Source organism: Ambystoma mexicanum, chromosome 3q (genome assembly GCF_040938575.1).
Source record: "Ambystoma mexicanum isolate Mex_15411 chromosome 3q, UKY_AmexF1_1, whole genome shotgun sequence".
NCBI classification, from domain to species: Eukaryota; Metazoa; Chordata; class Amphibia; order Caudata; family Ambystomatidae; genus Ambystoma; species Ambystoma mexicanum.
Window position 1 is genome coordinate 1,165,831,757 of NC_090926.1, and position 13,026 is coordinate 1,165,844,782.

The window sequence follows — 13,026 nt, forward strand, 5'->3', positions numbered from 1 at the left end:
CTGGGTCGGTGGCCCCTGAAATTATATCTGGCAAGCCTCAAAGCTCGCTGCGGATGCTGGCTCTGCTGCTTACTGTTCACCATTAGTCCTCAGCTGCAACTCCAGGACCGCTGCTGCTTCTCCTGACAAATGGCTCTGCCAGCCAATCAGAGCCACCGGCCTCCATCATCAGAACCCAAAGACCCCTCTGCAGAAGAAGGAGCAGGGAGAGGAATGCACCTGAAAGACATTCATGCAGAAGGACTTCCCCTTTAAATCTGAGCAGGAGTCACTGACAGCTACACTGCCTAGTGCCTCGAAGTATGTGGGCGTTTTGTTAGTTGACAGTGTCGCACAGGGATCTCACGCGATAGAAGGAGACTCCCGGGCGGCCATTTTCCTCCAATGCGAATGGTGCAAACAGGTCCCCTCTGTGCAATGCTAGTCATTTGCGCAACGAAGTGCACAACCAAGGTGTCAATGCAGGTGGAATCGCATAGTGTAAAAGGAATGAACACCACCTGCCATTTACGCATGGCTGGAGGCCCATGGAATCCACCTTCTTTTTGCTGATGTAAGAAGCAGGCAGATTTCAGAGCAACCCAAAGCATTTGCGCCAGCATGAAAAGGTCATGCTGACATACACGCTTGCATTTGTATGATGGAGAGAATGGGGGTGGCGGAAACCTACTTTCTATTCCATCCCCTCCTCCACTGTGCAATTGAATGGAAATGTGGAGTAGAGTGAAACTGCACGCATGCAATGTGTATGCGTGCTGTTCACACATGCTTTTGCGAAGTATGCTCGTCCTTTTTGCATAGACTTGCATACTAGCCTGGCAGTTAAGGGGTTAAAATTGCCTCGTAAAGACACTGGACTACAGGTGCCAACAGTGCTTGCTCTTTTGGTTTCATATGAAAATCTTGAAAGTATAAAAGATACAAGACGTCAAAATTAAATGGCAAATGTCATGCCACCATATCACACTACTACGCTTACTCTCTCCTATACACCATCATTCAACTAGAACACAGCTATACTATGACACATTCGGCCTAGCTGTTCTCATACTAACATGACCCCACGAACACCTCATCATCCCAATAAAACACAGCTAGCTAGCACATACCCACTATCTTAGGCGTCTCCTCAGGCCTAACGCAGCCAGAACTCAGTCTGGGTGTCCCCCCTCCAGACTGAACACATCCAACTGATTTCATCAGCACAATACCTACCGCTAAGAAGCAGCTATCATGCAACAACCACACCAGCTGCACACATATCCGGTGCGCCCACCATACGACACTCTCTCTCTCTCTACTGGCTTGAACTGCGGTTCCCTAGGGCGTTCAACCTACCAGCACTTTGAGATCATATCAATGACACATAAGGTGCTATATAAATGCCAAGTAACATAACATAACTATTAATTTATAAATAAAAAAAAATAAAAAATCGCAAATTGAATGGCTTAATGAATGAAAGCATAAACTTCATATAGTTGGACTACATAATAACCCCTGACCTAAGCCCTGCCACCGTCTTACCTTTTCTTTTGGCCACTTCTACTCAAATAAGGGGTAAACTCCTTCACACTACTTGTACACACCCTTAAGTTCTACCCGACAACATTGTTGCCAGCTGCCTCACCATCCTTCTTGCTTCATCCAGGCTCTGGAAGCTAACAGGGAGAAATCAACTTTTTCTTTTATTACACATTTCCAAATTCATTATTTTGTGTTTTCTAGACTTTTCATTCCCCATTTTGAGCCTTCTCTCATTTTCATTATATATTTTGGGCAGCGACCGTAAGTTTATGGAAGACCTTCACATGCCTTGCCATGTACATTTTAAATTGCCATTTGATAAGCACAATTTAAATTGAACTTAAAAACAATTTCCTGACCTTGCAGCCACCACCATTGATGACTACCAGGCCTCCATAACTCAGGAAGCTCCTTCCCCACACATACATTAAGTGCCGGTGTGCAAGTCGCTGATTGCTGAGCGACCGGTGGTCACACAATGTAGGGGTGACACTCTACTTAGGAATCAGGCATAAGTGTCACACAGTGGATAACCATGAGTTCTGAGCTTTGCGTCACCCACAAAGTCACTTTCAACAGACTTGGCTCACGTTTCTCTGGTGCAGGCTTCTAGGTTTCTATCTATTGCGTAAATAAATATCCCCCATAGCGGGGAAATTGATCAGGAGCTTATTCCAAGTCATAGCTATACAACTTGACGTCATTCTGGTGTGTACATCTTACTCAACGTATCCTGTCCGATATTGTGGTCACCCATGAGGTGCACTCAACATTGTGCTCAGAGCTCCTGCGATGGGGGTCGCAGACTTAGGGATCCAGCGGCAGGCGCGATCTTAAAGGCAGGGTGCGCATCCTGGTGCCTCCGCAGGTCCACCTTGCGCTGAAAGCCCTTTCCGCACGAGCCGCAGCCGAACGGCTTCACCCCGGTGTGTTTGCGGCTGTGAGTGATCAGGTTGGAGCTCTGGCTGAAGGCTTTCCCGCACGCTTGGCATTTATGCGGCTTCTCTCCTGTAGGGAAATGGAAAGAGGACAACAGCACTTTGAGATAGTAGTAGCCAAGGGCTAATCCCTCAATCGCACACATTAGAACGCCTTGTACGAATATTTAGGAGAGAGGTAAGTCTGAATGGCTAATGCAAGGGGGCACGGTCTTACAGCAATACTCAATGAGAGACCTACTAGCAAAAAAGAACAAAAGGATCAAAGGATAGCTCAGCAGCAGGGGTGTTGCTAGGTCTGGAAAATATCTGGGGCTACACCAATGTCTGGATTGTCGGGACTCAGGGCTAGGTATAGCCTTTTGGTTGTAGAGCCTGAGATTCTATCCGGGGCTACAACCAAAAGACCTGGGGCTATAGCCCCCTAAGGCTCCCCTTAGCAACACCTCTGCTCGCCTTGGCATAAAATAGATGCGGGGAAACACAGGTTCAATCCCCGGGTCCGCGCTTAGAAACCTCTGGGTATTAAGCACGTTATAAATAAGTCATCATATCATATCCCGCATCCTAGGATGAGAAGGCCTTGGAGAAAGATTCTTTCATCCCATGAAGAACTAGAGGTGGGGTTTTAGAAAGAGATGATCTTACCCCTCTCTCATATCCACAAATGTCCTTGCCCTTCCCAACCTGCGCCACTCCCTTCACCAAAAGAACTAAAACAAGAATAGGAACCGCCCCAAATAAGTCAGAGAGCCTGAAGTGTGCAGCAGCTTCAAGTTTAGCGAGGGGATACAGCCGGGAGTAGGACTGAGCAACTGCATTGCGGACCTGCAAGAGGACTCCATACGGTCTTCTCGAACACCGCTCCTGTTGCAGGTGCCATTTTTAAGCGTATGTAGTGATTACTGTATAAAGCGTTTAGGAGCGTCATCCATCCCCCCATGTATATCATTATATATGCTTACACGCACACACACGCACACACATTTAAGCACATTAGTTTGCTTTATCGTTAACCTTTTCTAGTTTGTACCCATTCCATTTGGATTTTATATAGTGTAGCCATTAACTCCTTTTTTGAAAACTGAGGATATTGCTCTTAGATATTATTTCTATGCAATGGCCTCGAGGCCTGGTGTTTGAAACCTGCAAATCTCCAGATTTTTATTTTATTATTTATTCGATTATAAAAATCGCAGAGCTCGATCGAGAGCAGAGGAGCGCTATACAGAGTTTGGGTAGCCAGTATTTGGGCTGGCATCTTTTAACACTAGCGAGTTGAGGTCTGTGCGTCAGTATGTGCGTCCAGTGGAAGTAGTCCTTGGTCAGGTGTTGTTGGAAAAGCCATGTTTTGAGAGATTTCCGTAATTGGAGAACTGTTGGGGTTTTCCGAGCCAACACCAGGTTCAAGTTGCAGAGGGTGGGTGTCTGACAAAAGAAAAATTGTTTGCAGGTTCTCCCTTTGCAGACGAGTTGCGATTCAAGCTGATTGGTCAATTTGCTGCGCTAGGAGCATGTGCCACCAGATATGTAGAGCTTCGGCTCCATGTACGCTGAATTACTACTCATGACTACAGATGATAAATTCAGTCTTGGACAGTCACCTGACCTGGAGAGAAAGCCAATGTATTTCACGTTGATTCGGTCAAATTTCTGTGCACCGGTAATAATACATTCTTCAGGATGGAGGTCTTCTTTTAGGGGAGCCAAGTCAGTAGCTGGGTGCCCAATCAGGAGGGCATTTCCCGCATCACTGTGTGAGACCATAAGGCGGGATGAAGAATGGAGATTCGGAACCAGGCCTACGTGTTTCTGGAATACCAGGTTACTGTCGATGGTAAAGCCCACAGATTTTGCTGAGTCTGAGGAGTTGTGGATCAAATACTTCTAGGCGCATATCCTTTGCACTTTGAGTCCCATGATTCCTCACCATTGTCTATGCTGGAAAGAGCGGACGGATGGTAGCTGTAGTCCAAAACATCTGGAGAGCCAAAGGTTGCAGACCCTTGCTCCAGCCTTTTAGATAATGTTGGCAACCCCCCCCCCCCTACGTTGACTTTTCTGAAGCTGTCGAAGCTCTCTGAAGAAGGGGCACTTTCGAGTAAGATTCAGTGGAGGGAAGCTTGCCGTGATAATGCACTTGCTGTAACATTGTAGCCAAAGAGGCGGGTATAAGAAACACCAAACGACTGCGCGTGCCAGAGAATGAACGATGCGTAGCCAGGCTTGAGTAGGTCCCCGAAGGCATTCATACCTTAAATGTCTGATAAGTGCGATAACATAAAGAAGAACATAGATGACGAATTGGTCCACTTCCTGAATATTTTAGCTCATTGCTTGCACATCAATGGTTAGAGTTCAGTGTCTCAGAGGCAAGAGATCATGTATTGCTGCTCAGATTACAAATGATATTGGCTTGATTTTTCTGCTGGTGCCCAATGGATGGCCTGCAGGTTGTTTGCTCTTGTTTCCACCTTCTTTGGGGCCACGTGCATCAGATTGATAGGTTTAAGCTTCGAAGATGGTTGACGTGTCCTTGATACGTTAAACTCCTTTCTGATGAAAGGCGCGTTCATGTTTCCAATTTGAGCCGTTTCTTTCTGAGATGTAATCTCTTAGAGGAGGGCAGTCTCTAAAGTTCATTCAGGAGCGGTATTCATTCATTCTGTTTTGGTTTTATGAGGTGATATTTTCAGGTGCTTGTGCAAAAAAGCGCCGTCCCGTGTAGGTTCCTAGCGTCTGTTTGCATGGTATGCCTACCGCAGTATATGTAGCACGCAAACAGTAGTTAGGACCCGAAGCTGCCGGAAAGGGCAGAGGAGGGGAGGGCATCACTTTGGCTAAAGCAGCTGGTGCCAGATATTGGACTGGCTTATAGGACAATAGGCCCATGTTCGAACCAAAAAACACAAAATGCAGGTGTGGGCCAGTTTTTTTGGGTCAAAGGGGGCCACTTTTTTGCCCAATGTGGGCCAGTTTGGTGAGTTGCTTCACTATGTGACTAGCCGTTTTGACCAGTGTTGCCGAATAAATATTCGTTAAAATGCGCAATTTGCATCACACTTTATCACAAAACTCCCCCTTGGGTGCTATTTAAACAATGTCACAAAAGGAATGAATTGCCATTTGCATCTGTGGGCACTTTTTCATTGGTGCCCCAGACATTGTTATGACCCAGTCCGACCCTGGCTGGTGCTGTTTTGAATCAGCATATTGGACCGAACCCATCATTTATTGGATGAACGCAGAAGTGTCTAATCAAAAGAGCAGAGTTTCAATGATATGCAAATGAGCAGGGTCTAATAAGCGTTGGTCAGAGCAATGAAACTACAAATATGGCTCCCGGGAAAACAAGAGCCGTTGCCATCTGGGCATATCTTAGCAAATGGGAACTCTGTTCATTTGCAAATCACAAGAATTGGCAAAGCAAGATCTATTGGCTTCGCCAGTTCTCATTAGTTTCACTTTCACCCAGTCAGGGAGGAAGGGTGTGCCTATACGTATGCGCGGAGACACATGGGACCCAGCCGCGCTTCACAGCGTCACAATATGTCTGTGGATGCCTGCGTTCCAATGAAGAAAGAAAGGGGACTATTGAAATAAGCTGAGTCCGGTAAATTGTTTAACAGCTTTATTTCCTGGACCCCCAGCAGCAGCCGCCACCAGAGAAGCCCATAAACCAACTGGCCCTTGTGGAATGTTGATCCATGAAGCTGGAACAACATTCCACACGCGCCCGCAATTCCAACCAACAACAAACATTATGAAGCACATTTTTAATGTCCTCCTTCCGCTGCAGTCTCAACACAACGTTCCTACGATTCAATGATTTTCTTTTCCTCTTTACACTGACAAATACGTGAGGCTGCTCTCGACTATTTAACTATTAGGAACGTCAAACGTTACAAACACATCAAGTGCGTTTTCAAACTTTCTTCCTTTGTTAAAAAATCTTACTTAGATTAAATACAAATACAAATAAAAAAAAAAAAAAAAAAAACCAATTACAACATATCCTCTTCCCTTCAACAACAATGGAATGCAATAACAGCATACACAAAAATGAACAAGAAAATGGAAACATCAGAAACAAACAAAAAAACAAAGCTTAAATGCTTAAGATAAAACAATGACTGTTGTGTACATCATATTAGCAGTGGGATCACCTTAGTGAAACAGAACAATGAAATGCTGCCTACAACCCACAGTCCTTCAGTTTAACAGGAGGTCCACAACGTCTAGCTGGACGCCCCTCCCCAACACGCTCTTCTTCAGCCGTACTTCCTACATCACCACCAGCCTGGTCAGCCACAGCATGTTCCACCCCACTCGCACCACAATCCACCTCCCTGCCCACTGTTTCATCCACCCTGTCAGGCGTAAAATCCAAAACATTACCTGCTTTATCGGTAACATCTCCATTGGCCTGGTTCTTACAACCATCAAGAACCACTATGCGTCTCTTGCTCCAAGTGGAACCTCCAACCGTACATGTCCTTTCCCACATTTAACCACTTTCCTGGCCGGTAAAAATGCACTATATCATCTGTGAACAGGGGGGGTCTCTCACTGTGAAGGGGTGCATCTTATCTGTACAGAAAACCCTTTACCTGTGCAGCGTGCGTGTCCCTCTTGTCTCACTGTGCCGTGTGTGTGCCTCGCTGTGCAGGGAGTGGTTTTTCTATGTGTGCATGGTGTGTGTCTTACTGTGGAGTATGTGCGTGCTCTGTGTCTCAGTGTGGAGTGTATGCGTGCTCTGTGTCTCAGTGTGGAGTATGTGCGTGGGTGCCCCTCGCTGTGCCGAGGGCGTCTCTCTCTCCTGTGCAGGGAGTGTTTCTCTGTGTGCGTGCTCTGTGTCTCAGTGTGGAGTGTATGCGTGCTCTGTGTCTCAGTGTGGAGTATGTGCGTGGGTGTCCCTCACTGTGCCGAGGGCGTCTCTCTCTCCTGTGCAGGGAGTGTTTCTCTGTGTGCGTGCTCTGTGTCTCAGTGTGGAGTTTGTGCATGATCTGTGTCTCAGTGTGGAGTATGTGCGTGCTCTGTGTCCCAGTGTGGAGAATGTGCGTGCTCTGTGTCTCAGTGTGGGGTATGTGCACGGTCTGTGTCTCAGTGTGGAGTATGTGCGTGCTCTGTGTCCCAGTGTGGAGTATGTGCGTGCTCAGTGTCTCAGTGTGGATTATGTGCGTGCTCTGTGTCTCAGTGTGGAGTATGTGCGTGCTCTGTGTCTCAGTGTGGGGTATGTGCATGGTCTGTGTCTCAGTGTGGAGTATGTGCGTGCTCTGTGTCTCAGTGTGGAGTATGTGCGTGCTCTGTGTCTCAGTGTGGAGTATGTGCGTGCTCTGTGTCTCAGTGTGGAGTATGTGCGTGCTCTGTGTCTCAGTGTGGAGTATGTGCATGGTCTGTGTCTCAGTGTGGAGTATGTGCGTGCTCTGTGTCTCAGTGTGGAGTATGTGCATGGTCTGTGTCTCAGTGTGGATTATGTGCGTGCTCTGTGTCTCAGTGTGGAGTATGTGCGTGCTCTGAGTCTCAGTGTGGAGTATGTGCGTGCTCTGTGTCTCAGTGTGGAGTATGTGAGTGCTCTGTGTCTCAGTGTGGAGTATGTGCATGGTCTGTGTCTCAGTGTCGAGTATGTGCATGGTCTGTGTCGCACTGTGGAGTATGTGCGTGCTCTGTGTCTCAGTGTGGAGTATGTACGAGGGTGTCCCTCGCTGTCCCGAGGGCTCCTCTCTCACCTGTGCAGAGAGTGTTTCTCTGTGCGCTGCGCAGGGTTGGTGTCTCACTGTCGAGTAGGTATCGGGTAATATTGTCCCCATACATATGGGCGCCATACATAATGTCGGCGGGAAAAGGTTGCAGCGACATTATATATGGTGACCATCAGTGCTTTAGGTGGCCCGGGGATAGTGGGGCCAGGCCCCAGCAGTCTCCAAAGGGTGAGGCTGAGCCAGGGCCTTGATGGGGCCCCCCAGTTCCACTGCATCACGGCGGGACTCATTGTCCTGCCATGGCCGCAGCCATGATGGGAGATGCGCCCGCCACTAAGTCAGGCAAGCTGACAGAAGTGCCAGTCAGCCACAGCGTCACTGTGGCAGGCTGGCACTTCTGTCAGTCAGGGTAACTTCCTCTGGTGACCCCTCCAGAGGAAGTTGCTGCCCTTTTGTTTCAACCTCCCCAGGTCACTGAAGCGTCTTTGACCCTCGGCGAACCTGGGGACTGAGTGACTTATTTCTATGTTTATAAAAGGTGGCTTTAAGCCATCTTTTATAAAGCTTTGCTGACGGACAAAGACGCCTCAGGCTTTGTCTGTAGGCAAAGCTTTATAAAAGATGGACTGAATTGTGTACTTTTCAACATATTTCTACATTTATAAAAGATGGCTTGCAGAGTACACAAACCATAGTAAGGTACGCATACAAATATATAAATATATAAATGCTTACATACATTTATATATTTGTTTTCATACCTTACAATGGTTTGTGTACTTTTCAGGCCATCCCCATCATGCAAGCCACACGCCCAAATGAGGGCCCCCCTCAATTTCTTACCCTACTTAAAGCCCCGGTGACCATATATATGGGGTCAAGGAGAGCAGGCGTTGCGAGAGTGTCCTGCGTTCCGCTTGAAAAAAAAGGTTTTTAGGTTGCGGGGTGTCCCCCACATGTTAAATGTAATAATGTCCCTGCAAAAAACGGTCATTTTTTGGCGACTTTTTTGCCAAGCGACATTTTTGTGGGGACATTAGTGGAGTATGTGTGTGCGTGTAGCTGTACAGAGGGCGCCTCTCTCTCCTGTGCAGAGGGGGGTTTTCTGTGGGCATGGTCTGTGTCTCACTGTGCAAAGGGCACGTCTCTCACCTATGCAGAGGTATTTTCTCTGTGCGCACCGTCTGTGTCTCACTGTGAAGTACTGCTGTGGGTGTGCGTGTGTGCGCCTCGCTGTGCAGAGGGTGCGTCCATCACTAGTGCTGGGGTGTGTCTCTCTCTCTCTGTCTTGCTGTGGGTGTGCTGCGAGCGTGCGCCTCGCGTCCATCACTAGTGCTGGGGTGTGTCTCTCTCTCTCTGTCTTGCTATGGATGTGCTGCGTCCGTAGAGGGCGCGTCCATCACCAGTGCAGGAGGTGTGTCTATCTCTCTCTCTGTCTTGCTGTGGATGTGCAGCGTGCGTGCGCCTCTCTGTGCAGTGGGCGTGTCAATCACAAGTGCAGAGGGCGTGTCTCTCTCTCTCTCTGTCTTGCTGTGGATGTGCGGCGTGCGTGTGCCTCTCTGTGCAGAGGGCACGTCCATCACTAGTACAGGGTGTGTCTGCCTCTCTGTCTTGCTGTGGATGTGCTGCGTGCGCACGCCTTGCTGTGCAGAGCGCGCGTCCATCACCAGTGCAGGGGGTGTCTCTCTCTCTGTCTTGCTAAGGATGTGTGTGTCCATCACTAGTGCAGGGGGTGTGTGTCTCTCTCTGTCTTGCTGTGGATGTGCTGTGTGCATGTGCCTCACAGAGGACGGGTCCATCACTAGTGCAGGGGGTGTGTGTCTCTTTCTCTCTGTCTTGCTATGGATGTGCTGCGTGCGCCTCGCTGTGCAGAGGGCGCGTCCATCACTAGTGCAGGGGGGGGGGTGTCTCTCTGTCTTGCTGTGGATGTATATGTGTGTGCTTCACTGTGCAGAGGGCGCGTCCATCACTAGTGCAGGGGGGGTGTCTCTCTCTCTGTGTCTTGCTGTGGATGTACGTGCGTGTGCTTCTCTGTGCAGAGGGCGCGTCCATCACTAGTGCAGGGGGGTTTCTCTCTTTCTGTCTTGCTGTGGGTGTGCTACTTGTGACTGGCTGTGCAGAGGGCGTGTACATCACTAGTGCAGGGGGGATCTTTCTCTGTTTTGCTGTGGATGTACGTGCGTGTGCCTCCCTGTGCAGAGGGCGCGTCCATCACTAGTGTAGGGGGGTGTCTCTCTCCTTGTCTTGCTGTGGATGTGCGTGTGCGCGCCCATCACTAGTGCAGGGGGTGTGTCTCTCTCTCTCTGTCTTGATGAGGATGTACATGTGTGCGCTGCGCTGTGCAGAGGGCGCGTACATCACTAGTGCAGGGGGGCTCTCTCTCTCTGTTTTGCTGTGGATGTACGTGCGTGTGCCTCCCTGTGCAGAGGGCGCGTCCGTCACTAGTGCAGGGGGGTGTCTCTCTCCTTGTCTTGCTGTGAATGCGCGTATGCGCGCCCATCACTAGTGCAGGGGGTGTGTCTCTCTCTCTCTGTCTTGATGTGGATGTACATGTGTGCGCTGCGCTGTGCAGAGGGCGCGTACATCACTAGTTCAGGGGGGATCTCTCTCTCTCTGTTTTGCTATGTATGTACGTGCGTGTGCCTCCCTGTGCAGAGGGCGCGTCCATCACTAGTGCAGGGGGTGTGTGTCTCTCTCTCTGCCGTGCTGTGGAGGGGCGTGCGTGTGCCTCGCTGTGCAGAGGGCGCGTCCATCACTAGTGCAGGGGGTGTGTCTCTCCCTCTGTCTTGCTGTGTATGTACGTGCGTGTGACTGGCTGTGCAGAGGGCGCGTCCATCACTAGTGCAGGGGGTTTGGGGGTGTCTCTCTCTGTCTTGCTGTGGATGTGCTGCGTGTGACTGGCTGTGCAGAGGGCGCGTCCATCACTAGTGCAGGGGGCGTGTCTCTCTGTGGGTGTCCTGCGTGTGACTGGCTGTGCAGAGGGCGCGTACATCACTAGTGCAGGGGGGATCTCTCTCTCTCTCTCTGTTGTGCTGTGGATGTACGTGCGTGTGCCTCCCTGTGCAGAGGGTGCGTCCATCACTAGTGCAGGGGGCGTGTCTCTCTGTGTATGTACGTGCGTGTGACTGGCTGTGCAGAGGGCGTGTCTCTCTGTGGGTGTCCTGCGTGTGACTGGCTGTGCAGAGGGCGCGTACATCACTAGTGCAGGGGGGATCTCTCTCTCTCTCTGTTGTGCTGTGGATGTACCGCGTGCGTGTGCCTCCCTGTGCAGAGGGGGCGTGTCTCTCTGTGGGTGTCCTGCGTGTGACTGGCTGTGCAGAGGGCACGTCCATAACCAGTGCAGGGGTGTCTTTCTCTCTCTGTCTTGCTATGGATGAGCTGCGTGTGTGCGCCTCGCTGTGCAGAGGACGCGTCCATCACTAGTACAGTGCAGGGGGTGTCTCTCTCTGTCTTGCTGTGGATGTGCTGCGTGTGACTGGCTGTGCAGAGGGCGCGTCCATCACTAGTACAGTACAGGGGGTGTCTCTCTCTGTCTTGCTGTGGGTGTGCTGCGCGCGTGCGCCTCTCACCTGTGTGGATGTAGGTGTGCTTCTTCATGTCGGACTTCTGGTGGAAGCGCTTGCCGCAGTAATGGCAGGGGTGCGGCCGGGTGTCGGAGTGGATTAGCAGATGAGTGGCCAGAGTGGACGAGCGCTTGAAGGCCTTGCTGCAGATGTGGCAGGCAAAGGTTTTCTCCTGGAGGGAAAAGATAAAAGCCCGTTTAAGCGCCATCTTCTTCCCTGCACGGTCAGCTCATCAAGCCCATGACGGGCAGTGCACCACTCATTCCTCTGAGATGTTGACCAATGGCAGGGCGTCCTGGGAGCACACGTGTGGGTTAGACACAATTACCATGTTTACAGTGAAGCTGCGATGGCATTGTTAATGCTGTTGGTTAACACGGCATGAATGACTACACATCGATGTCATGGCTCAGTGTTCACACACCTGTGCGGCCCGGGTGCATCATGTGAAAGTAGAGCGAGGTGGGATCACTACCCTAAACAGACAGCGCAGATTGTGGTTCACAATAGGGTTCGTCTCCCCCGCACCCATCTCAGGAGCCTCAGCGTTACAGCGACACTTTTCCTGAACACGTCATTGTGATGAAATGACTAATGCCCTTCAAGAGTGCAAGGATGCCTACTGGCTAAACCGCCTACTCACCTTCACACTTCCACAGAGCAAGAGTGATACCGAGCATAGCGGCACAGTAGGGACAGCGAAGAGATGCCCCTCCTTTGCCTTTTGTGGTAACGTGGGCTGCGGGCAGGCTCTACTCTTAAGGGAGGTGTGAATGTGGCACGGTAGATTAATTCATCTTTAACCTGGGGCCAAATACCTAGGAAACTAAAGGAGGCGTTAATAATTCCTCTATTAAAAAAACCCTCTTTCGACGTCTCGATTTTAGCAAACTACCGCCCCATATCGCTGCTTCCCTTCCTTATGAAGGTCTTGGAAGCTGTAGTCCCTCCTCCATTCCTCCTCCATGTGGAAGAAGAAAAGATCCCAGACAGTTGTCAGATGGGATTCCAGCCTATGATAGGCCCAGAATCGGTTCTTGTATCAGTGCTCGACGATCTTACCATGATCAGAGACGAGGGTGGTACAGCAGGCCTTATTTTATTAGACCTGTCGGCCACCTTCGATACTATTGATCATGGGATTATGATATCCAGAATGAAGAAAGAAGGGTTCTTGGGGGTGGTTATTTGCAGAGTACCTCAGGGGTCAGCAATGTCACCTTTGCTTTTTAACCTTCATATCCGTCCTCTGTTGACTCTCATCCGCCTATTTGGATTTAGGGTGTTCTCCTATGC

At 49.8% G+C, this 13,026-nt stretch overlaps 1 protein-coding gene across 1 annotated transcript; it reads right to left on the minus strand.

Annotated features, from left to right (window-relative positions):
• Positions 1 to 1,667: 1,667 nt before the first annotated feature.
• LOC138581971 (zinc finger protein Gfi-1b-like) lies at positions 1,668 to 12,116 on the minus strand. Its single transcript, XM_069652877.1, has 2 exons — positions 11,737 to 12,116; positions 1,668 to 2,535 (listed from the first exon to the last, which is right to left on the minus strand). Exons 1-2 carry the CDS (start codon positions 11,936 to 11,938, stop codon positions 2,306 to 2,308), a joined length of 432 nt encoding a protein of 143 aa, XP_069508978.1. The 5' UTR covers positions 11,939 to 12,116; the 3' UTR covers positions 1,668 to 2,305.
• Positions 12,117 to 13,026: the final 910 nt, after the last annotated feature.

Coding starts and splice junctions, on each gene's coding strand:
- LOC138581971 (XM_069652877.1), bottom strand. CDS start 11,938: ATGGCGCTTAAACGGGCTTTTATCTTTTCCCTCCAGGAGAAAACCTTT. Junction 2,536..11,736: donor GCACACCTACATCCACACAG/GTGAGAGGCGCA, acceptor ATTTCCCTACAG/GAGAGAAGCCGCATAAATGC.